The 27,305-nt window shown below is 39.9% G+C and overlaps 1 protein-coding gene across 1 annotated transcript; it reads right to left on the bottom strand.

The window, feature by feature from the left end:
• Positions 1 to 241: 241 nt before the first annotated feature.
• LOC148840384 (uncharacterized) lies at positions 242 to 21,677 on the bottom strand. The gene is made up of 3 exons (XM_088926500.1): positions 21,515 to 21,677; positions 415 to 778; positions 242 to 380 (listed from the first exon to the last, which is right to left on the bottom strand). The coding sequence occupies exons 1-3, from the start codon at positions 21,675 to 21,677 to the stop codon at positions 242 to 244; spliced, it is 666 nt and encodes a 221-aa protein (XP_088782626.1).
• Positions 21,678 to 27,305: the final 5,628 nt, after the last annotated feature.

Raw genomic sequence — 27,305 nt, 5'->3', positions numbered from 1 at the left:
GCAATCTTCAGGTCTGTCCACAGAGTTTCTATGGGATTTCAGGTCCGGGCTTTAACTGGGCCACTCAAGGACATTCAGAAACTTGTTCCGAAGCCACTCCAGCATTGTCTTGGCTGTGTGCTTCGGATCGTTGTCATGCTGAAAGGTGAATCTTTGCCCTAGTCCAAGGTTGTGTGCGCTGTGGAGCAGGTTTTCTTCAAGGACCTCTCTGTATTTGTCTCCGTTCACCTTTCCCTCAATCCTAGCCAGTTTCCCAGTCCCTGCCGCTGAGAACCATCCCCACAGCATGGTGCTGCCACCACCGTGCTTCACCGTAGGGATGGTATTTGCCAGGTGATGAGCGGTATCTGGTTTTCACCAGATATGGTTTCAATTTTTGTCTCATCAGACCCGAGAATCTTTTTCTTCATGCACCCAGAGTCGTTTATGTGCCGTTTGGCAAACTCCAGGCAGGCTGTCATATGCCTTTTACTCAGGAGTGGCTTCCATCTAGCCGCTCTGCCACAGAGACCTGACTGATGGAGTGCTGCAGAGAGGATTGTCCTTCCAGCAGGTTCTCCCATCTTTAAACAGGAACTCTGAAGCTCTGTTAGAGTGGCCATTGGGTTTTTGGTCACCTCCCTGACCCTTCTTGCCCGAATACCCCATTTGGCCAGACGGCCAGCTCTAGGAAGAGTCTTGGTGGTCCCAAACGTCTTCCATTTGACAGTGATGGAGGCCACTGTGCTCCTGGGAACCTTCAATGTGTTGGCAATTTTTTTTATACCCTTTTCCAGATCTATGGATTGACACAATCCTATGTCGGAGGTCTAGGGAGAGTTCTTTAGGCTTCATGGCTTGGTTTGTACTCTGCCATGCACTGTGAGCTGTGGGGCCTTATAAAGACAGGTGTGTGCCTTTCTAAATCATGTCCAATCAAGTGAATTCGCCACAGGTGGACTACAAGTTCAAGTTCTGGAGACATCTCAAAGATGATCAAAAGAAATAGCATGCATCTGAGCTCGATTTGGAGTGTCATAGTAAAGTGTCTTAATACTAATGTAAATGAGAGATTTCAGTTTTTTATTTTTAATAAATTTGTAAAAATTCCTAAGAATGTGTTTTCACTTCGTCATTATGGGGTATTGTGTATCAACTGATGGCAAAAAAGAATCAGTTCAATCTCTTTGAAATACGTCTACAACACAACAAAGTGTGGAGAAAGTGGAGGGGTCTGAATACTTTCTGAAGGCACTGTACATTAAAGGAAATTGTACCTTTTTTCTTTTTTTAACTGGGCAAAGCATGCAGCAAGAAATATATTTACTTCATATCTATATTTCTTTGTGGTTGTTCTCAGTGCATTGCTTGAATTATAGGGTATTGCAAATTAGTTAGTTTTATCAGATGCACAAAGTAAAAAAAAAACATTTTTTCTACATTTTTAGCACCACTGCTATTTTATTTAATTTGATTATTCTAGGATATATTTATCTTAGAAGATCTTTGTTTCTTTGTTAAGAGTTTTTGTTGTTTTTAACACAAACAATTAAATGCCGAAAAGGGTTAAAACTTCTCTGTCAGCACTGCAGTATACAGTTACATAAATAATAGCCTAATAACAGTAACCTAAGTAATGGCATAATAACATCATTGGCTAAGGGCACTGAGTCTGATTGAAGAGGCAAATCAACTTATCATTGGGGAATCAGCTTTAAAAGAAATAAAATAAACATGTCAGGAGAACCAAAGGCAAAAACAAATTTCAAAATAAATGCCTTTTCCGAACTTCAGAACACAATGGAATCCAGCTTTCAACCTACAGCTTTTTTTTAATGCAGTAGCTTTCTCTTCATCTTTTATTAATCTTAGGCCATGTTTCTGTTTCTCTACTGATTGTTTCAATTTAAATTGTTTGAGATTGTGTTTAGTTACAAATTTTGCAAACATAAATGCAAAAGAAATATCTCGTACAGTAGAAATCTGTAGAAATAAAAGCAGTGGAGGAAAGAGTGTGTCATTTTATTATTGGACAAAACATAACAAGTTTCAACTTTAAAAGCCCGACCTCTGAAATGGCAAAATTTTCAAAATGAGAGAGGAAAGAAATGTTACAGTAGCAAAATTGCAGATTGAAATTCTTTTCTTTTTTCAAATTATATCTTAATTCCAATGCATTTGTTTTTTTCTTGCAATAGTTATATTCATTTTATGTTTTTTGAGCTTCATCATGCAGAGTATTCAGATGTAAATTGAATGTTTTGTGTCCACTACACTTTATTTGGAGAGCTCAGACACCTTGTTTAAATTACTGTCAAAATTAAAACAGACTCAGCTAACAGAATACATTGCACTGCATTGATTCAATCAAAAACACATCTAACATCTGAAGTAGTTTCTTCTCATTCTTAGAAGAGCTGATGTTTTATCAATCCTAATAAATTAGTCTCGTATAGACAGTGAAGAATTGTTAAATGTGTTTTCAGTAACAAAAATATCCTTTGTTTTTCTGTGTCATGGTAACATGAAATCCTGTTTCCTTACAATTGCAAAAGCATGTTTTTTAAATAAGTTGCACACCCAAACCTTTGGAATGACCACAATAAAAGAAAATTAAATATCTAATAATATATTATCATAATATATAAATGAAACAATGAAAGCAATTTACAGCAAAAAAAAATACATTCTAACATTACCTTAACAATTCTTGTGTTTTGTCATGTAGTACAGTATATTCAGTGATTATTACCTATAGTATAAAAGTAACACATTATATCATATTTATAAGTACGTGTACACAAAGCAGACAAAATCACGTGATGAAATGTAGTAATACTGTTTTTTGTGTTATATATTTTTCCAATGGCCATAGTCCTTGACGGGACATTCTTGTATTGAGTTACTTTGAGAAAAATATATTTACATTTTGTTGTGAAATGATGCTGCATCACAGAACAACAAGAACAATAAAGGCTATAGGAAATAAGGCAGTCAGGAGGCTCACGCAGAATCCAACCTGGGAATCAGTTTCTGTTGTAGCTGTAGATTCATGGGAGCATAACTAAGGTTACAGGAAGTCAGTAATGTGACCAGAATCTAGCACTTCAATGTGAAGGTGAGTCCGTCATTATTTCTCTCCCATCTGTTGTTTTCAAAATAATTCATCAGTGGTGCTCGTCCCCAGGGATTTCAAATTGAATTCCTTGTTTAAAATATAAAAATATACAGTATATGGGGAATAAACAGTATAATTAGTCATTTAATTCTTTCTAATGAGTTTGCAGAGAATTTTTAAAACTACTAGCCTGCTACAATAGAAGTAAGGTATGTCACGCATCTCTTATCTCTATTTTCCCTTAACAGTGCATTTATTATATTTTTCACCAGGGTAAAATACTGTAAATGTTCACAACTTATTCAATTTTGGATAATGGGAATTGCAAAAACTATACCACTGATCAGAAGAAGACAAAGGAATGTTCTGAAGTATTATCTCTTACACTGCACACAGGAAAAACAAACCTAAATGGATTTTGGTCAAAGATGACAAATTACACAAAAAGAATTTGAGGACCAGCAAAGTCATCTCTTTTATGTTGGGCCACAGCAATATACTGGATTGAGAAAATGGCACATAACATTTCACTCACCCAGGGGAAAACCTCCAAAATATCACAATTAAAGTACAGTGTGATGCAAAATATCAGTGTGGAATTACAATAATCAAAACTCAGCTTCTAAGACAAGATATTGCTCATTTATTCTAACAGTGTCAAGCAGGAAGAATCCTTCAGGACAGGATGAGATCCTCATAAGAATGAACTCCTATCAACCAAACACTCCAGACAGGTCTAATGGCCTCCTCCTGTTGTTAGCTTTCTTATGTCCGTCTGGAACGTACTGTGCGTATTGGCCAAACCCTGTTGGAAAAGTAGCAGCTGGCACATCTCCAGGCAGGTGATGACCAGTTGTGGATGGCCATTGTAACATGTGAGGTCCAAGTCCAAAAGCGGATTTCAACATTTTCTGAATCCTGCCAAGTTCGAGATCAGTCAGTGTAGCAGTTCCTACAGCAATGGCAGCTTGAACTTGAGGGAAGAAATTTGTGGTTAACATAAGCAGAGGCCCTGTTTTAACCATCTTGTCTGTAGGGTAGTGCCATGTTTGGAATTAATTGGCTGAATTAGAGAAGCTATTTGCATTACCAACACAACCAGGGAGCTGTTCTGGCAAATGCAGGTACACAATTTCACTGTATTGTAATTGCTTTGTTACTAGAGCGGTACCTATCATGTTTGGAGCTAATTAGCCAAACAGCTTTTGTAGAAGAGGAGCTAGATGTTATGGGACATGTGAAGACCTCATATGGATCTGTTGTATACAGTATCACTACATTCAGTGAGGTGTCTTCATGAGGCAGATCATGCTGTGATGAAATGTCAAATGTTTCAAGCTAACCAGAGCAGCTGATCAAAAGAAGGAGATTTTGAACTGGTTTTCAAATATATTTGTCAGGCCACCATCTTAGAACCTTAATTTGTTCACAGTTTTAGTTGCTTAAATGTTGTAGAGTGCCTGTCTACTGTGACATTTCTGGGCTGCCCAGTTTCAGTTCAAATGCACATTTTCAAAAATGTGGAGAAGAAGATCCAATTATTACATATTGTAGTGCTACAATATAATCTCAATTACTATAAGCTTCCAATACTTGCACACCTAATTTAAAAAGCAGTGAAAATTCAACTCTACAACTGCCTGTGCTTCTAATATGGAGTAACAATCACATCAAAGGCAGTTTTTTTCAGCGGCTATTCACAACAGTCTTGCTGCAGTATGTATGTTCATTTTCACTTGCAATTTCCTCGCAAGATAAAAAACACAGTTCTCTAATAAAGCTCTTACAAGATTCTAATGGTGCAGTACTTCAAAATTACTACAAGTTTTTTTTTTGCTATTTTTTTGAGTCACCCATTGAATTGAATCTGGAAGTGTTGTAATTCTCAGAATGAAGATCAGTTACTGAATCTAAGCCTTCACATATTTATTCTCCTGAGGATATTTGCTGTTGGATCATTTAATTAAAGTATTCAATTATATTTTGTATCTTTGTGTCATGTATTTAAGCAGATAGTATTCATCTTTTATAAAGACTTTCAGGAAAATCTAATGACATTTTATGTCTAAAATATACAAGAATACAGACCAGCCTTGTTCTTGATCGCAGTCTTGTTCTTGACCCTGTGTGAGCGGTAACCGAGCTTAGCTCTGCTTTTGAGCTTCAGTTTAAATTTGACCATAGAGCTTTATTCTGTCTACATAGAGGTATTAAAGTGCGATCACCAGAAGTGGTTTTCTCTGAATTCTAAGTTCTAATCTGCATGCATTGAAAAATATGATTTCATTATAGTAAAACACTGTCCAGTTTTGTCAAGTAGTGATGCTTCATAATGACTCATTTTTCTAGCATCTTTAAAAATCCATAACGGGATGACTGTGACATGTACTGTAGATAGAACTGACCTTCTGTCAGTTCTGTCATTCTGCACATGCCCGTCCAGAGCAGAGGCCTGAGCCCTGTTGTCTGTACCTCTAGTATGTTATTTGCCGTTGCAGTTCCACCAGGTCAGGTGATAGATGTGGCCTCTGGGCTGGGCTGAGCGCTGTCAGAGAGTGTCCTGTAGGCACCGTGGGAAGTGCAGTGTGAACAATGTGGAATAACTCAGCTGTGTCTGCTTGAGAGGGAGGGAGGAATTTAAAAATGACAATAGTGGCACATTCCATAAAAAAAAAATCTGAATAAAATATGGTGTTGTTTCTGGTGGGGGAGGCGGGTGTAGGGGAGAGGAGGTAGCAGAGCTTTTAAACATTTTAATATGATAGGCTAAAACTGCTAACATTTTGAAAACATGTCATTTGATTTTCCCGAAAGGAACCTTTGAAATAGGATTACAGAAATGACAGCCAGTCCTATAATCACACAACAGGAGTAGAGTTAATGGGAAACGGATCTTTATAATGCAGAGTGTCTGACGGATGGCAGCTCAGATGACTCAGACAAAAAATAATGGGTGCTCATTACAAGAAAGTATAAAGTGTGAACATTACGCAATTATAGCAAGCATTTCTTTTTCATTAAATACCCCTTTCTCATTTTTTTGCATAAGCATTACATTCTTTCCAACCAAGACAATGAAAAAACATGCAATTTTACCTTCTTTTAACATTGAGAAATTTATTGAGATACCATTTAACCCTTTACTGTTTAGGCACTGTTTTGTTCCTAAATCAAATTGTTACATAAAAACTAAACCTGCAATCACACTGTATCTTATTACAGCATGAGGAATGTTGCACCACAGCAGAAACAGATTGTGGTGTTTCATAACAGCTGGCACTCTAGGCTAAAAATTTTGCATTCTATTTTAGATCATCATACAATATTTAACGAGTTTCTCTATAAAAATGTTTTAGGTATTAGGGAAATGAAGGAGGTATAACCTTCCCTGTAGCCAAAATGATGTAGTGTCCAGTTGGAATGTTGCAGATCAAGTAGAGTCTGTAGGAAGGACAGCCAGTGAGGCTCTGGAACTTGCATGCAACAATGTAGCACCACACATTCATGGCCATCATTTACTGCAAGTGGAGTTCTGTGGAGACCAGACATTCCTCCCCCGACCGTCATCTTGAGCCTCCCCATCAATTGCTCTGTTGCAAACCATGCAAACTCCACACAGACAGCACCCCAGGTCCTGGACCAATACTCATCACTGTGTCACAGCGCTGCCCTTATGCAGACATAGGTCCGTCAATACACTGATGATGTTCCTGCTCAGCATATTCTCTGTAATACATCAATTCAGATTTTAGGCTTCTGCTGCAGTAGCCAAATAAAATGTATTATTCAGAAAGCAACTAAAATATTATATATTGACCGGAAGAATTGTTTCTGCTACATTTATAAGTGAAGGCCTGTATCTTTGCTAGATGTTTAGTTGTTCAGTCTTTGGAATTCTTAATGAAGCCATCCTCAGAAACTGGTACACTCATTTATCTAAATATCATTGTGGGAATAGTTCTTATCACACCTGCAGATCATTGTGCCTAAATACCAGTGTGTTTGGGTGATTTTTCATTGTAAAGCGTAAACATCTTTCTAACTCTTTGCCTTCGCAAGATAATTTAATCTGGCCAGGAATTAATTTTAGTTGTATCTAGAGATGTATTGTTTATGAAGCTGCCATTAACTCTAATAAATAATCATTAGAAATAAACAAAGCGATTTGCTCAAACTGTTGCATGTTTTTATATGTTTTCCTCCTCCTTTTTCTGAGATTACCGTTTCCAGATCACATGCTTCCCCGTCTCCTTAAAGCTGCAGTCCTGACCCACGGCTGCCCAGGTGACTTTAAAACCTACAGGGCCACAGCTCGTGTGAACTGATGAAGGTGCGGCTTCTTGTACCCTGTAATTAAGACACTTTGAGCCCTGTAAGACACCGTTCATACTCTATGAAAGAGGATCGACTGATCTGGTGAAAGTCATGTTGTCATTGATACAGCGAGATTTGTAAAGGGCACACAGAGTGCAGAAGTGTCTCTTTTGATTTTTTTAATGTTAGGTGCATGTGTTTGTTCAAGTATGGGAATATAAAAGATAAAAATATAACAAAATATCCTGGTATGGAAATATAAAATACGTCTCTTTAAATGTCTGACTAGACCACAAGAAATTAAGATCCTGAAATCATCTGTTGTGATGCTTTTTAAGGAGAAAATGGCATGTTTTACGTGTATTGATAACATTTACATGTTTGGAGATGATTGTGTTTGTTTGATATAGCAAGGATTTTTGAAACCATGAGAAAATATTTTTTATACAGTAACCTTGTATGGAATATAAAGCATGCATATACTGTACCAATAGATGTACCTGTAGAACATATAGCATATGTGATGATGATGATGATGATGAAAACAATACTGAGGGTAATGGTTTAGTGCTTTTCTTTAATAATGTAACGCAACGGGGGCTCCAGCGGGCGCCCTTGCCGCATCTGGTCGGCCCCATCCCGACTGAGGCTCGAACCCGGGACTTCCGCGTCTCTCTGCAGCGACCCAGCCCCGTGAGCTAAAGAGAGATCTCTATCCAGCCCAGTAGCTGTAGTCCTGCTATCATAGGGAAGGGCGGTGACGTCACCTGCTCTGGTACGCCGGCTCTTACACAGTACCTGATGGCCGTAAGCGTTACACTCTCCCCCGCTTAAATCGCCGTCCCCGGCGAAGGGCTATCCCACCCCACTTCTGACACCAATGTAACGCAACGGGGGCTCCGGCGGGCGCCCTTGCCGCATCTGGTCGGCCCCATCCCGACTGAGGCTCGAACCCGGGACTTCCGCGTCTCTCTGCAGCGACCCAGCACCGTGAGCTAAAGAGAGATCTCTTTCCAGCCCAGTAGCTGTAGTCCTGCTATCATAGGGAAGGGCGGTGACGTCACCTGCTCTGGTACGCCGGCTCTTACACAGTACCTGACGGCCGTAAGCGTTACACTCTCCCCCGCTTAAATCGCCGTCCCCAATCTCTCTTTAGCTCACGGTGCTGGGTCGCTGCAGAGAGACGCGGAAGTCCCGGGTACGAGCCCCGGACGGTGTGGGGCCGACCTGATGCGGCAAGGGCGCCCGCCTGAGCCCCCGTTGCGTTACAATAATAACACTTATTTACAAAACCATAAAACTAGAAAGCTGGCAGATATAAGCTTTTAAAAACGACCTTTTAAAAAAAAAGTCTGAAAACGCACAGAATTGCATGATGAGTAAAAGCCAAATCACCATTAGCAGCAGTTACTCAAAACCGAGTAGCAGTATTATAGCTTTGTCTGCGTTCCACAGGAAAGTAGAGACCGTGTGGATAGCGCACAGAACTGCCGCAACAGAAACGCCCATCATTAACCGAGCGGCCATGTGGCACAAGCTAGACCAGGCTAGTTCACCCCCTGCTGGCAAGGGTGGCTTGTACAGTCCTGGAGTCCCGGAAAGATCATTCATGACACAGGCACCAAGATTGTCCAGTTCACTCACGCCACATGCATTACTCATTCCCAGGGAGTCGCAGAAGTAAATCGCAAATCGCAGGAGCATCTGGCAATAACACAAGTGCGTGGCGGTTCTGCAGTCAGGGCGTCCACGCGGGGAACGTAACTTTTTCACATGGAGTCGTCCTCCATCCCCAACGAAGCAAAGGTTCTCAATGATGTCGCAGCCCCCCAGTGACCCAGCCCAGCAACAACTGGGGGGCTGCTGTTCCTCGTTTGGGAAAGACACCCAAAACTCCAGTGGGCTCTATGAAGACGCAACTAGGCAACTGTGTTTAAAAACATTTGTGTTTTTAAACACACAAAAAACAATTGTGCACTACTTTTACATTTACACAGCATCAAGGAAGCTGTCTCTGTAGCTACAACTCTCTTTATCCAAGTTTTTTAGCTCACTTTTCTTTCTCTATAAAGAAACTATAATTAAATACAGAGACATTTTAATCACTGTACAGTATATACCATATATACAGTATAGTGAAAATAATAGGATGTAAAGGCAAACTGTATCGCTCAAGTGTGGATTGTAATTGTTCTATGTTTAAAAACCTGTAACATCATACAAATTATAAAACAAAAATTTGGAATTTACAGCACCTGGAGGCGAGGTTTTGCTTTGAAAAATGTTCCCTGCACAGCATGGTACCTTAACAAATCTCATATTCGTTCATTCATATTAATTGATAATTAAATCTGTGATGAAGAAAGGTAATGAGCTGAATTTTAGCATGCAAAGAAACTGTATTGTATGTGTTAAGAACAGCACGTTTTATTTGTGTAAGGATGATCATGCATTCGAAAGTGACTTTTCCCAACTGTCAGTCCAGCCCAGGAGACACACCCTCGACAAAGAGTGTCAGGCAGATTTCATACAGAACTAAGGTCTACGGTGAACCATTAAGTTTGACAAATATAGTAAAGAGTAAATCTCGGAGTTGTTCAACTGATATATGGCTAAATCATACATATATTTATACAGTAGCTACAATCTGTAGAAAGAAAGTTGGACTGAAAGTTAAATTTGCATATTTAATATTTAAATGTTGGAAATGTATTTGTTGTAAATTAAAAGTTATCTTCTCAAAGAGAAGCACCTGTGAAAATTCACATAGCTTATACCTTTTGCTTCCTTTTCCATAAAGTGCTTTACATCTACAGAGCACGGTGTGGTATTATTATTATTGTTCTTAAATGAAATTCAAGCCAATGTGCCCCAGAGCCATGAAGCCTGTTATGTCTGAAGTCATTGTGTTTATAGAACAGCCTATTGTTAGTATGTGGGTTAAGAAAAACGAAGGTAAACAAAAATTTACAAGACCCCAAAGGGGTATGTTCTGCTCTTGAAATAGCAGTTTGTAAAGCAAGAGAATGGACTGAATTCCTGAATTACTGTAACCTGCCTTAGGCACTTGATTTTAAACATTTGTTCTGCTGCTCATTACTTGCCTCTGTGTTCTGAAAAATAAACCCTTGAGTCTGAAGTGCCTTATTTAGCAAACACTGTATGCTTTCAGATATATCAGTCAGCACAATGGAAAGACCCAGGGCCCAACAGCAAAAAACAAAAATTAAATTGTGCAGCGTATTTTGTCTTAGAATGATCCAATTTTTATTAACAAACCAATAACTTTTAAAATGACCACATTAAATCTTATTATATTTTTCCACTCAGTACCATGACTGTATAGTATTTTCGAAGAAAACAACATGGGTGTGCATTTTAATCAGTAGTGGTTTTAGGGGAAGGCAGCTGGTATACAGTATGCTGTATATTTTAAAATAAATAGAGAAGGTGGAATTATTACAACTGCAGCAAAACAGAAGTTCCTGTGCACACCTTCATCTTTAATGAACAAACTGTTTCCAGAATCAACCACTGATAATTGGATTTTAGTCACAAAAAGAGGAATCTCTCCGATTCCAAGCATTAGACTGTTTCTGGGTTATCACAAGCAACCTGCCACTGATTAGAAGCCCCCGATAAAGCATGATATTATTTGATTCTTGTTAAAGATATGTCATGGGTAGCGTGACTCATACAAATTGAGTCATGACATCATTACTCCAATTTGACATATCACACTGGATATCTTTTGTTGATCTTGGTCTTTTTAATATTCTGTGATTTGTTTTATGCTACATGTGTGAGAGGTGTGTTTGCAATGTACTGTATGTTGATGTTTGAAGGATGTGTTTTTAATGTATCCGGCAACACAAATTAAATAACCCGTATGGAAAATTAAGTTATTCTGAGTCTAACATAGATGTAAAAAGTGTGGATAAAGCCTGACAGCTCAGCTGTCTTATCTACAGCTGGCCTAGTTTATATGCTCTGTGGGAAGAGGCTTTGTCTCTTTTTTAAACTCTGTGTTAAACTGCCTCTTTTAGAGACTGCATTAGTCATCAGGGCCTGTTTAGAAAAGATCCTCCCTGAGTTTCAGATCCTTCGAGCTCAACATACAAAGCAGGTAACTCTTCCCCATCAGTTCAGCAAGCTATCAACTTTCTGCACTTACCCTCAAGGCTTCGTTAAATGGTTTTAGACATTTGCGAATCCCAGTTACTCCTTCCCCCACAGATCCCCTTCAGTCAAAGTTTAATCCCCTGCTAGAGTGCGTGAATCCGGGTTTCGCATGGGGGCCTTATCCAAATTTCGCTGATCAGTCACAAAATTTAGCAACGTTGGATACACTGCTTACACTGCTTAAATTTTTATAGCTGTTCCAGCGCGCTGTCCTTTTTATCACTCCAAACATTTACTCTTTACCCAAATAGACCGCTTTCATTTGGAACAAAACAGTCCCTCCAATTCGTACAGATTTTCTGTGACGACTCTTGCTGCTGCCAGGTTTCAGGCTATTTTATCCTGGCTTCATTCTGAAGTTAGAGGAGCTTTTCTAACATAACTACGAAGCGGGACCAGCTCTCTGACAGCCCAGAACCCTGACTGATCTAAAGCATTGGCCTTTTCTCTTCTCTTCTGCACATTAAGTTCTGTCTGTGTGCTGTGATGCAATACTCACTATTGGAAGGGACCTATTTCACAGAAGAAAGAAAAATTCATGAGAAAGTGTTCCAGCAAGAGATACCAATATTCTTTCATAACCTCAGCTCCAAAGAACAATAATTTGTAAGTGATTTTTACAGCTGGACAAAGCTACAAGCAGCCTTCAGCCTTCACTTGGCCTGATTACATTTAAATGTCACACAGTAGGCAAATTCAATGTCCAACTGCCCAGCAATGTCGCACATTTCACAGAGGTCTATATGCAGATCCAAAGCTGCAGCAAGGTGGTTTGTCTTTTAAACATGAAGGCATTATGACTAATTTATTAACACTTAAGGAAGAGATGACAGCCATCCCATAGCAGGTAATGAACATCTTGCTGAAACTCTTAAGAGCAGTGGACTGGAGCTGGTGCCAAACCTCAACAATCTTCATCATACAGGCCTGGAGTGAAAAGGCAATCCCTCATGATCTCAAGGATGACAAGTCTGTGACAATCTTCGAAAAAAAGGAGACAGTAAGGGAATATTATAGAGGAATCTCTTTCTGCTGTCCATTGTGTGCAAGATCATTAATATTTTTCTCCTGAGCTGTTTCGTTCCTCTTGCTGAATAACTTCTCTCAGAATTCTTGTGTGATCGAGACCCGTGATAGGAAGGGCTAAAATCATTTTTAACTTGGATGTCCTCCATAATTTGTCAGCAACCTTCAGCTGCTTTAAGATGATATCAGTACGCTAATCCACATCATCAATGGATCCATTACAGAGCCCTTTGAAATCTGGACAGGAGTCAGACAAGCTAGTGTCATCATCCCAGCTCCATCTTCAATATTTCTGAGTGTCATGCTCCATTTGAGAACAGACAGGCTCCCTTCGGGAGTGCAGCTGACTAACAGAGTAGACATAAAATTATTTAATTTTCAAAAGTCTCCGGTCCAAAACTAAACTACCCTGGCTTTAATCCTTGAACTGCAGTATGCTGATGATGGTATATTAGTACTGTATATTGAATATCAACACATTTAGCAAGGCCTATGAGAAGATGAGGCTTAGACTAAAGATCTTCCAGTAGCTTTATTTGCACACAAACCATTGTCATAGACATGGATTCATGAGTATATAAAGAATGTAAAGCACACATTATAATGCTGATAATGACAGAGATCCAGCATTAGATATTCCCTGCGTTGGTTCTGGATGGTTGAGGAAGTGTGTGCCTGAGCATCATGACAAGCTAATGGCCTGTTGTGTTTCTACCTTCGTGTACAGCAGCACTAACTGCGACACTCTAATGAAGATTCAGTCAGGGATTTTTGCTCTCTTACATTTAGTATAGCTTGGACTTCTGTTTACTTCAGCATTGAAAGACTACTATTTGATTAGAAAGGACTGTATGGAAGGTCGGGGGTTAAGAGTTCGAAATCTCCGACCTTGACTTGCCTGGATGGAATTAAGCCTGTCTGGACCTGGTAACCCACCCTCTGTTCTTAAAAAAAGGTGAATTTAAAATTTGGAGTTGTTCTTTCTTTATCTTTTCACCTTCCTTACAAACCTCTCATTCAAGAGTGTGAGATCGATCGGATTGCAGCATCCTAAAGTACATGCAAAGCGTTCTGCAGGGTGATTTAATTGTTTTAAGCAATGTTGCTCAGTTTTATGTAATGTTTGTCATTGGGATCTCAGAACAACAGGAGCAGTTAGCGAAACTTAAAATGCTTAAGAGGTTTGCTGTGATACCTCAGCAGATTAGATTACCCTGTGCTTTCACTTGGGGGCCTGGAAAAGGCCATTCTCTTCTGCCTGGATCAGCCATAAATTGCTACAGTACTGTCACAGCACTTTCCAGGATATTGTGTTAAGCCTTAGATGTGCTTAGGGCATTGCTGTCCTTGCTTCCCTTCTATTTTACTTATTGTTTCATATAATTTATTTTCAGTTATCTTTATCCCTTGGGCTCCTGGACTTTGCACTTTTCTGCTAGTCTCTGTTTATGGCAGTGACATATCAGGCAGAAGCACATAATCTTTTTCCCCACAGAAGAAGGTGGCAGTTCAAGCAATAAATCTGGACTCTGTCTTTTTGAACCTACTGTGACCACTTTGTCAAACAGAACTTTAAACAAAAGGAAAAACAAAATCTCCAGCAATGTATCTTTTCATCCATCTCCATTCTTCCCGGTGGGGCGTGCTGGCAGAGGGTCACGTCCCTACTGTATATGTCCTGTGCTTGATTTTCCAAACTTCTTCAAAAATGCATTTTAAACAACTTTACACCATTAACAGTTTTTCCAGGTCAATAAGGGGTTTAAAAGTCATAGCACCACCCGCGAGATTCAAACCATATAATTACAATATCCAAATTTATGGATAGTCTGGCACAACCTTGACAAATTAACTTTTTTTCACATTTCTTTTGTTCTTGAAGTGAAACGACAGGCCCAGCAATGTGAGTTTTGTTATTTTATGGATGTTACACAGCTGTGCTGGAAACAGTACAATTAAAGATAAATAATGGAGTTTAAGGAATCTATCAGGTGCTGAGACTTCTGTTCAACACATCCCCCTAGTATGTTTGTCAAATTTAATTAAAAAAATCGTATTCTTAAATCGTAATCGGCACAGCTCTGCAAGCTCTAGAATGCCTTTACAAAAATTAGAACAAGGGGTACTGTATATGCAAAAACAAATCCATTTATGACTGAGCACATAAAGCACTTTTAAAATCTCAGATTAGTTTCTGGTTTCTGATGGGGAGGAGATTTCCAAAAATACAGGAGGGGTTGAAAATCCAAGCCCTGTGTATTGCTGCTGAAATAGTGCCTGGGTATAAGTGGTAAAGCTGTGGGCAGCACAGGGTTCCCAGGTTCAATTCCAGACAGACCTGGAGTGCGACAGTGGTTTCCTCCCACAGCCCAAAGACACACTGATAAGTTAACTGGCTTCTGGGCGTGAGTGTGCGTTTGTGTCTGTGCGTGTCTGCTCTGTGATGGGCTGGTGTCCCTGCCTGGGTGTAGCCTGCCCTGCTCCCATTGCTCGCCAGGATAGGCTCCTGCTCTGCTGCATGGAGGTGGGAGTTGCCATATTGGAGTCTACTAAAAAATTTGCAGAAGCAGTGCAAAAAGAAATTATACTGAGGAATCTGAGAAGAAAATAGGTTTATACTGCATATTAAAATAAACTAGTTTTCTGACGGATGCAGGACTGTCATAATGGGACAGAATGTTTAGAGTCTTAATTTGAACAGGACATTCTTTTATGAATATTGCTGAAGAGATGCATGTATTTACTATTGCTCAGAAACAACATTCCCAAGAAACAATGCCCTAGAATTTCTCTTTTCTACTCATATGAAGTATATTTCTGCTAAAACAACACCAGGAAGCATACGTATGTCTCCGTGCTACTGTATCTTCAGGTTTCCAAGCAATGGATGATATGTAACTGTTCAGGATACTACTTTACAAACTGTTAGACGTCTGCAGGTAAAATGTAAAAAATGTATATATATTTCATCACAATTAAAAAACAAACAAACAAACAAACTTTTTTTAAGGTCTTTGCTCAACAACCTTATTTACATGAGTCCTTTAATTGTTAAACTAGGTACTGTATTAGCTTACAACATTTTATATGCTAGGGCTGTACGTCTTCAGAAGAACTGTCCTCAGAGACCAGATCCCATTCCTTCATTGTTATTTTGGACCAGATGCCCACCTGTTCCATAAAGCCCTGTTAAAAATTCAAACCCTCAGGCAGAAAGGCATAGTGATTGGAAATGCATGCCTCTGCAAAGGTGAAGGTTTACTGACAAGTAAACAGAAACACATTGATTTCCTTGATTTCATGGTAGGAATATAATATCGTAGCTGTTGTTTATCCTCACAAACTATCGGGAGTTTAGAATTATTACTGTATGATCCTATAAGTACAAAAAATGATATGTTCTTGAACATCAGTGAAAGTATTGCATGTTAATGTTCTGGGAAAATTCTGTTTAACGGGTACACATTTACAGCAGAATTATTTTAATTGCACATTTTTGAGGTGGGTAAGACAAGAAATATTTGCAAAAGCGTTTAGTTTCTACACAAAGAAGTTAAACGTATAAATGCAATCTCTTTGGGAAAGAAGGACCGGGGAACCTACACAGAACCACGTTAAACCTCTGAAGATAATTTAGAAAACTGATAATATACTTTTTAAAAGTTCAATGCAGCACATAAAAAATGTTCCAAACCCTTTAAAAAACAAGATAAGCGGAAATGAGATTTGAGGGGCCCATAAAGAAAACTCTTTTATTGTTTCCATTTAATTGCTTTTACTGTGGCCTACTCGAGCTCAGGGAAAGAATTAAAACATCTTGGGGGGACCCTTGAGGGATTCAGAAAATGCATTTGTAGGTCCAATCAAAAACTTAAGCTTTTATTATTTCACAATCTTTGACAAAGCGTGTGCTGATGTCTTTGGGGGAAAGAAACCTTGCCAGATGTACGTGCTGAGTACAAAACTTTCCGAGGTTTTTCTTGCTTGGTACAAAAATCCAACGAAAGTGAAATTAACTGGGGCTAAAACCTGGCAATCCTACAGCAGTCATTGAGATTTATGCAGATGCTGTGCAGACAGGAATATTGTTTTGACTGAGGGGAGGCCAAAGGGAGGTCATTTGAGTTTCATTCCCCTCCTCTTCCTCCAGGGCTTGAACTGTGGGATAGATCTTTGCTCAAATCCGTCGTGGAAGCAGATTCTGGCTGGGTAGCCTGAGCATTGCTACGAGAGACCTAGCTGTCTTATTTTAGGCAATTCCCTTCTGTATACTGGAGTATCCTCGGGCTAAAAACCTTCTCTGTTTTTTTAGTTAGAATACAGATAAACTGGTTCCCACTTACCTGTGGGCATCTGTGTTTTGTAGAGGGTGATATACTATTGGGTAATATCCATTTTTGGAATGATGCAGGTGTTCTCTTTTTGGCCTGTTTGAGGTATTTTGCTGTGTATTTAGATCCATAAGATATTCTAGGTCCATAGTAATTAGGACTCTAAAACGCAAAGATTGCACATGTATGTCATAGTTTAACTACTGTATGGTGGCTTTATGAATTAATAAGTATTTTTATCTAAGTGTGGGCCTGCTTTACTACCCTGTCATCAGAGCTGAGCCAGCAAATAAAAAAGACGTTTTATGTAAAGCTTGGTAATGTCTTTTCTGGTAGTTTGTTATACATATATAATATGTGTGGACATTGTTTAAAAAATGTCTTAGACAGTTCTGTGCAACCTTTAAATAGCCTCATTACACTCCCTGGACATGAAGCATGTAGGGAAAAGTCAATTGTAATGTGAATGAGAAGGAGGAAGATTTTTTTTACAGAATATTTTACAGAAATATCTTATTTCAGCAAATTATATATCCTGTTTTCCTGGGACTTACCATTATGTAACTTGGATTTGTTTTGTAGATACTGGTACTGTAGGCATTGTGCTCTGGTAAGGCTGTTTTCTTTATTTAACGATATTGCATACCTACATTATAAATAAATATTGAGACTTGTAGTGTTGATTTGAGGATTATACTGGGGGATGCTTTTTGTATTTTTGGACTCTGGTGTTGCAAACAGCAATTGTTTTAAAGGTGTTTAAATCTATTAAATACTTCGATATTATTTGCTATTCACCAGGTAAAAAGAGAAACAATTAATGTGACTTTGTATGATTCTTCCTGACAGCTCGGTGGTTTTATAATTGTCATGAATGGCTATGAGAACAGAAAACAGCAATATTGTTTGTGTTTCAGAATTACATAAACCAAATCAATGTTCCTGCTAACTGTATACCTTGCTTACTGAGATTGACAGTGCATGGTTTTGATCACTTCCTTTAAAACAAATATAAAAATCTTTCTAATTCACTATGTCATTCCCTCAGGAACATGTCTCATCGGTAGGGATTCATCAGTATGTGAGCGAGCTGAGATAGTGTGACGAAAACATAAGAGGCTGATGGAACCCACACAGACACTGTGGTCCTTGCAAAGTCCTGACATGAACATCACCAAGAGTTCTGAAGCTGTGGCTTCATGAGGATTCAGGACTGGAATAATCAGGGTGCTCAGAGTGGCCTGTCAGATGTCTACACACAAATAATTAGCAGTAGCACATACTGTAGAGTTCTCATATTGGCACATTTGATTTTCAGAGTTAAAATACTTAAAAAATAACAGTTGTGACCAGATTAATTGGCTCCAGAATTAAGACTTTGAATTCCATATTTTAATTGGAAGATTAAGGCCAGCTGAATGCATAGTTCTTCTGTAACAATAATATTATTCATCGTGTTTTTAGTATTTTCAGCACGTGTTTACTTTGTGGCACTAAACTCTGTAAATATTTGTTAAACCAGCATGTGTCTTTGAAATAAAAATTCTACATATTGCTGACAAATAATATGAAAAAGAGGGACAGATGTTTTGCAGGAGAAGAGCTAAATTTTAAGATTTTTCCCAGAAGCCAATTAACCCAAGAGTATGTTTTTGGACTGTGGGAGGAAACTGCAGCACCTGGAGGAAAGTTATGCAAATAGGGGGAGAACATACTAAGATACTCCACACGTGCCAGGTCTGGGATTGAAGCCAGAGCCCCAGTACTGAGAGGCTATATTGCACTGTTGCTTTGGATAGTGGTTGATTTCTACAGTCAGAATAATATAGCGAATAAAAACCTACTACAGTACATGTTGCCAAACATGAATTGCATGGAAATCAGCCTTTTCTTTCTGTCAAACTTTTCATACTTTTCTGCAAATTATTGCATCTATTAGTTTTGACGTAAAACAATAACACAACTGCCATTTTTTTTCTTTTTTGGCAGTCACTAAAAAAACATTTTGGAGAAGAGACAGAGCTAAAACTGAAAGGGAAATAAAATTTAACATCTGGTATTGCACCTGAGTCTTAGGGTGCTCACTTACAGCACAGAAAACAGACCCTGGGACTAAGGCCTCAGCTCTTTACTTCCTTTCATTAACTGTGTAACTCATTCTTGATATTTACAGTATCTTTCAATAGCTTAAAACACAAATGATGCTTCTCAATTACAATTTATAATCAATCAATTAATTAATGTTAGCTGGCTGGCACCCCTGAAAGCAACAGACTAAAATAGTCTTGCTGGACTTTCTTGCTGGATTTTCAAAATAAACATCAATATGTTCATTTTCAGACATCCTACTTCATGCATTTTCTTGTTTTTTGGACATAGTTCTATGATGAAAGTATTTAAAATCTCTGGGAGCCCGTGAGGCTCTTGGAACTTTCCACACATGGTGTGCAGGTAAATGGGGTAAAACAACTAATGAATAACTGGGAGAGAGCATTTTAAGAGATATGGACAAACCTAGCCAAGTTAAGGGCAAGAAATTATCATTAATTTATAAACAGTCGTTTGGGAGGAGGTCAAATTTTAATCTTTCACGTGTCCTGTCTTAAACATGAATATCTCACCCTATGAGCGGATATATTCTCACACCCCAACTACACCCTTGCAGCTGCCTCCCTGGTTCATTCCTTGCAATTGAGTTGGGTGTACAGCCTCAACCTTATGTGACGGTTGTGGTTTAGCGAGGGCTCGTGCCCATGCCCTCGCTGCTCCGCGCTGCGGGTTAGTCCCCCACTACCTGGGCACGAACCTGGGTCTCCGGCATCAGGCATCAGAGAACCAGCCGGCTGAGCTAAAGGAGACCTCCCTTAGCCCGGGAAGCTGAGTTCCCCGTTATGCACAGGGAGGGCGGTGACATCACTGCGCTGCAACCGGGTCCGCTACACTTATGTCACCCTTATAGCAGTGGCTGTCATATCCTCAGCCAGGTGGCCTTTAAATTCCGTTCTGTCACAGCTCTGAATTAACTAGGAATTGACTGTAACTATGTGCTCTTCAGTCAGCTAAGGCTTCGACTTTGAAGCCAAATTTTGGATTAGATATGCATGATAACAGAAAAAGCTGTGTCAGTCTCAAGCTTAGCTTTGATTGAGAGATGGGCAGAAGCTGGTGAGAGTCAAAATTCTAGGATCTGTAAGTAGATTTAACAGTTTCAATGTTGCAAGACTTCACTGTATGTGTAGAACAAAAATATTTACAACCTCAGAATATGGTGGTAAGCAACTGGGACCTTGCCTTGAATGAACAGTTACGAAAACTACGAAGATAATTTTTTTCCATCTCTGTCTAGGAACCCTGTCCTGCCAATGATCCGAACATTATGATGAACACAGCTTCATGCATGTTGATGGCCAACCCAAGCTTTCACAAAGCTTGAGAGTTTGAGCTCTTTTCAGAAGAGAACTGGGCTGAGATCAATGTTCACAGTAACACAGTGCTACTGATGCTACAAGGGGCGTACAAAACACTTTCAAAAATGACTTTGTCTCGGCAAGAGATGCTCAAACACAAAGGAGTGTCATTTAGCTGGAAAAGAACATAAATTATTCCAAATAAGCCATATACTGTAGGTGTATATAAATGAATGAGAGGATATTTTACTCTCACCTCCCTGACACGCATTTCACACCTACTGTAGGTATAGCTATATTTGACACAAATAGATGATCCTGTTGATTTAGGTATCTTATTATCAGCAGACTGGTAAATCACCCAGGTTCGGCCATAAGGTATTAGTATAACATTTTGTAGAAGCCTGAATACACGTGTTTCTGCAATAGTATTTTGTCCACTTTAAAATTGAACTAGCTATGATTAATCCTACAAATTCTGTAGCTTCAGTCATGCACAAAAAACCCTTTGTAAAAATAGTGCTTTAGCTTTCTGTTTGTGCTTGAAGCACATTTTGTAATGATACACCTGGAGGATTTTCTCTCTTCCTTGCATTAAGAATGGTTTGGTTATTTTGAATTTCTTAAAGCGTTTTTACAGCAATGTTTACATGAACCTGATGTCATTCCGGTACATGGATATAAAGTTCTAGTCTCAGAGAACCACAAGAATTTTAGTCTTTTTCCAGTATTGGAGCAGTTGTCCAGGTGATCAGTTTCACACAAGACCACATGAATATTGATGCCTTCTTACTCATCTCAGGTAAGGTAATGCTTGTATTAGGTACAGCAGACCAGTACTTAGGCTGTAGTGTATACTCTGGATGTCTAAGTGGAAGGCTGTGGATTCAAAACCAGGTGTTGCAGCACCCTTTGAGAAAGCGACTCCTCTCAGATAGGGTCAGTAAAATACCCCAGCTGTTTAAAGGGAGACAAAAATCAATTAATCTCATTTTTATTGTTAATCTTATTCTATTGGCTGGCATGTTGTTACTTCTTCCTTAAATGGTGAATACAGGGTGACGCTCTCATCACTTTCAAACACAACCAAAGGACATGATGACATTGCGTCACAATGCTTTTAAAATACCTACAACACCTCCACATCTCATGTTTACCTGAGCCAGCCTTGTCCCTTGAAATGACGCTGTTGTTGTCATCCTTAGCTAGAACCTGAACGTCTGACCACTGTGTCTTCCCCTGCCTGAGATTCTTCAGTAACAGAAGTCCTTCCTTCCCATGGGGAGAATGGGAAGATTCATATAATGAGGCAGTACTCATTTTTCTTGCGTTTTCACTGGTGCTACAGATTGTGGCACCTGTCTGTGTTGAGTCTGCCTGTTCAGCCTAAGTCTGCGTCGGATTTCGCCAGGTGCTCTGGTTTCGTCCCACATCCCAAGGATATGTAATTTAGGCGTGGTTGGAGACTCTAAATTGTCCCCTTCGAGGACAGAGGGCTTGAGAGAATTTCATGCTTAGGGGCTTTGTTCGTAGTACAACCGGTAATGGTGAAGGGACTATACAGAAACAGGGACAAATGCACACAATGGATGGTCTCAGTCACAGCCATGCTCAATGCATTAGTTCAGCTTCATCATCCTCAGAAAAAAAAAAGTTACATCAGTGGAGATGGACGTGTACAAGGAGAAGGCTCAAGTCAGGCCACAGTCCGCCTGGCATCAAGCTTTTTTCTTTGTGTTCTCTCGTGAAGTCAGCATCTTGTAGTTTATACAGTACCATATTTAGCAATCTGTTTTTAATTCTAAGCCTGATGAGAAGAAAAAACTGAGGTGCTGCTGAATGTCGACCTCCAGGGCTGCTGTGATTTATCCTCATGTCATCCAGACAATGGCTTCAGGTCTTGACATCCTCGCGAGATTGACTCGGTGAAACAGCACCGCCCTGCAAGAGGAGTGACTAGCTTCACCTCCTTAACTTTTCTGAGGCTTGTAAGTTCTTATTTACAGCGAGCTATGTCATTCTTGAGGATATCGTTTCTGCCATAATTTATGAACACATAATCAATATATGCTGCATATCAGAATACATGCATTGGTTTGATTCACATAGCCATTATAGACATGAGTTGAATAACTGAATACATTTCAATTAAATTAGTTAATTTCTTTTCCTACCTGTCTGTTTTTCATATTCAGCAACTATTTCTGAATGCCTCTCTAGCATTTAAAAGAGCGAATTAAATACAACAATCCTGGCAGACAGGCAGTGTTGGAAACAAACTAAAGGATTAGACTAATCTAAAACAGGAAAAGGGGATGCAAGTCTGAAACATTTTGTACTCCCTGGGGTTGTTTTTTCTGCAGATAGTTAAATATTATGTTAAGTTCAGTATTGATTTGGAATTTAAACTCCACACTACAAAATCCATTCAATCACAAAGGTATTTCAGTGATGAATGCCAATGCTGTTTTGAATTTATTTTATTTTTTCTCCCTCTGTTCTCTTTACAGGATAAAGAGAACTGAAATAGAATCACAAACCCGAAGGCAGTAACTGGTCTTATGCTTTGGATAACAAATCTGTCTGTGACAGGACAGAGCCTAACTGCACACAGCTGTCAGCAGGACTCCTAATAACCAGTAATACCACTTGCTCTCCCTGTTGTCCTCTGTTCAAACCCCTTTCTCTTCTGATATCAGTAGTCACCCAACTCCTGCAAAGTAGACTGGAAGTTCGCCAGAGTAATCTGACAAACTCCAGTATTTGTGTTTTTTAGTTTAACATTATTTTAGTTTTCTTATTTATTTGTAGTGGAAGTCTAACTCAAGACATTCCTGAGAGATTAAGCTTTCTTTTCCTCTCTTTCCCTTTGGCCAGTGATATTTTGTTTAATGAAGAAAGTCTAAGTATTATTTCTTCTCCACCTCTTTGCGGACTAATTTTGTCTCTAGTCCTGCTAGACCGCGACCAGGAAGGGCTAATTCAACGGGGCAGGGTAGCTTTTTTCACTTCTTTTTTTTAACAGGATGTGTTGAAAGCTTCTCCAGTAACACAGCTGCTGGCTGCTACAGAGGAGCCACAGGCACTGCAGCTGAGGACCGTGGAACAGATGATGGAGGAGAGGAGGAGATATTTTGGTCGGCACGCACGCACGCCAAAGACTCATCCTAGGAGAACTTCAGCTGGACCCGGGGCTGCCTGAGAGCCTGTGTGAGCAAAGGCATGAAAAATCACAAAGCGAGGGCCCAGGGGCAAACCAGGGGCCTCTCTGCCCGTCCCAGCTCTGCACTTCTCGCTGACGTGGGTGGGCAGAGGCTGAGAGGGTACGACTGCCAGCCACACGGCTGCACCTGGCCCTGGCACTGGGGAGGTGAAGGCTGTCAAGAAAGTCCAGCAGCCTTGGTTGAACACATCTCTGAGCTGATGGCAGAAGTCCAGCACACGCTCCGTGAAGCCTGTACGTACAGTACCTCTGGCTGCTTTCCTAGTGGTGCAGGTTTGTCTGCTCCCTGTCCCTTTGCACCAGCAGAAAGCGCCCCAGGCTCAGCGGCCAGTCCCCTGCTATGGAAGCACCATGATCTGGCTCCAAACCAGGCAAGATCGCATCCAATTCCGGCAGCCGATGTTCCCAACAGATCCCTGGTCTCTAAACCCATCACCTCCCTCTCCTCCCTATACCCCTCTGTAAGCAAAGCCATTTCTCTTACCCTGCTTTTTCCTACCTTTAGCAGTGCAAGTGCTGCACCTGTGGACAGCCAGGACTTTTACCCCCCCAAATGCTCCTCCTATTGGTTCAGCAAAGGAATGACTTAACTGCAATACTCCTAATATCCGGGGATGTTAAGGGTCCTAAGCATTAGGTCAGGAGGGACACTAAAAGTGACAATGCCATTTGTCAATGGGCATTGTAGGATATGCTCTTCAGTCAGGGGGTAAAACTTACCCTTCCTTGTGATTCTAAGGTAGCGACATGGGTTGCATAGCTTTCTGGACTTCAATACCTTTATTATAAACTCATTTGGTAGTTAGTATACAGTCTAAGACATCTAAGTGAATTAACTAGGTTATTAAACATGAGAAATACTATTTTTTTTTACAATCAAAATGATTGTCCTTGCCGATTTACTGAAAATAAAACACTGTCTTGATGTTTTAGGGGGGAAAAATGATCTTACAGTACATTGATATGCTGAACAGGTTTCGGATGCAGGCAGGCCAGCAAGGTTGAGATCCATTCGCCTGATGAAATTAATTAAAAAGAAAATATTTACTGATTAATTTTATTCATCGACAGTCCATTTTGCTCATGTGGAGGTTACAGCACTGGTTGGAGATTAGAATTGTTCATTTTTAATTTGTGAAAAGGACTAAGTCTAAGATGAAGATCATACCAGACAGAAGCAGTTTTGTAGAGAGATAAACAAGCTATAAGAGATCAACTCTAAGCAAACAAACGCTACAGGATTTCAACACTAATAATAAAGATGAGTGGGTGATGTTAATGCTGAAGGTTTTATAATACAGTTCTAAGTAACCCTTTAACCCCTCTAACAGAAAAGCCTTTTATCTTCTGAAATATTTCACCTTAGTTGAATGTAGAGACCCCTAGACATTCTGCACTTATAGCTTCTTGCCTAGTTTATTGCATTTCTTCATTCATTCAGACATCAAATATCAACTATTAAAGCTCCTGCTTGTTTGCATCTTGGTCACTAGATAGCTGAAGGTTCTTCCCTGAACACATCACTCCAGTGATTAAGTTCCTACATTGCCTACCTGAGAGCCTATGAATTGTTTTTTTTTAAAGCCTCTATTGCACAGTGATGTATAAATATTCAGTTGTTGTCCCCGCCAGTGGAATTCTATTACATCTAACATCGAGACTGAAAACCTATCTGGATTTACTTTTGTACGGCAGGCCTGCACCTGGAGTGCATCATACACACGGACTCTGTTGTCTTGTTTTTAATTTGCTACAGCCCTCCAGGAGTCCTCCGCGTGAAGGGTGCCATATCATTTGCCAAAATAATTTATATTGCCTTTTACAAAGCCCCTGGTAATCTCCTTAAATTTAATGACCTTTAGACTCCTGTTGTCTAAAGCAGCTGGAACCAGCTAGAATTTTATCCTTGGCAGGGTACTTACGGTCTTTCACCTTCGAATCTGGCACTTTCCTTGTCACATACAGCAATCAGCATCTCCTGACATATTCATACCCCAAGTCTGGTCACCATGGCTGCCTGCTGGGCTTGAGAGGGGTAAAACTGCAGTCTGCTGAGCGCACAGAGGCCACTGGACTGAACACCGATAACACTCCCAGAACACTATCCTAACACTAGGGAAGGAAACCACAGTAAATACAGCCCATCAGATACGTATATGCAAACACACCCCAAGACACTGGCACAGTTGATCGTACGTTAAAGTGCTTCTTTTTGCTTTCGGGCAAATATGGATACAACTGTTTAAAGCACAGCTGCTAGGAAGTAAAAAGTGAAGGGACAGGTATACACCATCGCTCGCCTACATACACGGTCATGTGATAAGATCACTTTATTGGCCATATACAATTTCTTGGATTAGGAGTTTGTCTTTTAGCCTACCCCAGCTTGCTCTCCATGAGACACGCAGGCGGGGAGAGAAGCTTGGGGTCAGAGCGCAGAGTCAGCCATTTATACAGCGCCCCTGGAGCAGTTGGGGTTAAGGGCCTTGCTCAGGGGCCCAGAAACCGACTTTATGCAAATAGCTTGCTATATTGCTCATTGTGGGGACACAATTTCAGAAAAGGCCCCGAATAAAAAATATTAACTCTATAACCCCGGACACAGCTAAAGTGAACTCTACCTACAGTAGAGGTGTGCTGGAGAAGAGTGTTTGTGATGCTATTGCTGAGAATACTCACACTCACACACATCACATCTGTGTCTCTCTCCTGCATTGCCTTTTCTTTGCTCAGATACACATACAGCACGCTCCAAGCAATAGAATCCCCAGTGGATATGAAGTTAACATTATCCCTACATGGATTTGAACATTTTTTAGGTTTGGTTAGGAACAGTTCCCTTGGAGATTAGAACAGGGCTAAGTGCAAGTAAACTAAATAAAGCCTTCATAGAGTTTCCAATGTTGGACAAACATCCATTTTATTTCTGACACCCCTGGCACTGTGGGTGTATTTTCCATGTTTTTTTGGTATAAACCAAGAAGCAGAAGCCCTGATTATATTATCACATAACAAGGGATATTCAGACATGAGTACCTTAGTGTCTACAGATGTTTGCAGGTACAATTCACCTTAATTATATATACAAAAGGCAGCATTTAATGGGATCAGAAAATTAAAAGGATTGAAATATTTCTTATTACAAGCACAAAGCTAGTGCCATATCAGCCTCTACAGCAAATGAGCTGGAGCCCTAATCACCAATTAGCCTACTTAAAATGCATGAAGTTCTATTTTTCAGACTGTCAGAATGTGCTGTTCCCCATTATCAGAGACTGGACTTGCAAACAGCACACTGAATGAAAATGAAGAAAAAAGCAGAGAATCTTTTCATGCATTTAACATTTTAATGGATTCTGGAACATTAATAACTCTCAGCTTAAAGGTGTTTAAGAGGGAGATGCAAGTACAGTAGCCTGTGCCTGGGTTTGTCCATGTGGCACAACTACTGTAGAAACAGACTTCATCTTAAAGCTGATATTAGACTAGAAATTGCTGCGTCAAATCTGGGCCTGAACTACCCAGGAGGCCACCGAGGCTGGACAAGGGTGAGCGGGCCAGGACAGGCTTGGGCTCTGTATTATTCTGGGGTTCGGCCCACTTCTTCCCCTTCTGTGTCCACAAACACATCAGTTTTTCTTTTCCATGTACCAATGCTTAATAACCTAACAAATGAATGAAAGACAAAGGCTCCACATATAAAGCAAAAAAGAAATCATGTGGAA

This window comes from Atractosteus spatula, chromosome 1, assembly GCF_055471065.1.
Source record: "Atractosteus spatula isolate fAtrSpa1 chromosome 1, fAtrSpa1.hap1, whole genome shotgun sequence".
NCBI lineage: Eukaryota > Metazoa > Chordata > Actinopteri > Semionotiformes > Lepisosteidae > Atractosteus > Atractosteus spatula.
This window is presented reverse-complemented; position numbering and strand designations above follow the sequence as displayed.

What these genes read in the sequence shown, in the direction of transcription:
- LOC148840384 (XM_088926500.1), bottom strand. Translation starts at nt 21,677, where the DNA reads ATGAGTACTGCCTCATTATATGAATCTTCCCATTCTCCCCATGGGAAG. An exon ending in AAGGGACAAGGCTGGCTCAG is followed by an intron (nt 779 to 21,514) that starts GTAAACATGAGA and finishes GTCAATCCATAG; the next exon opens with ATCTGGAAAAGGGTATAAAA. An exon ending in CGGCACATAAACGACTCTGG is followed by an intron (nt 381 to 414) that starts GTGCATGAAGAA and finishes GGGTCTGATGAG; the next exon opens with ACAAAAATTGAAACCATATC.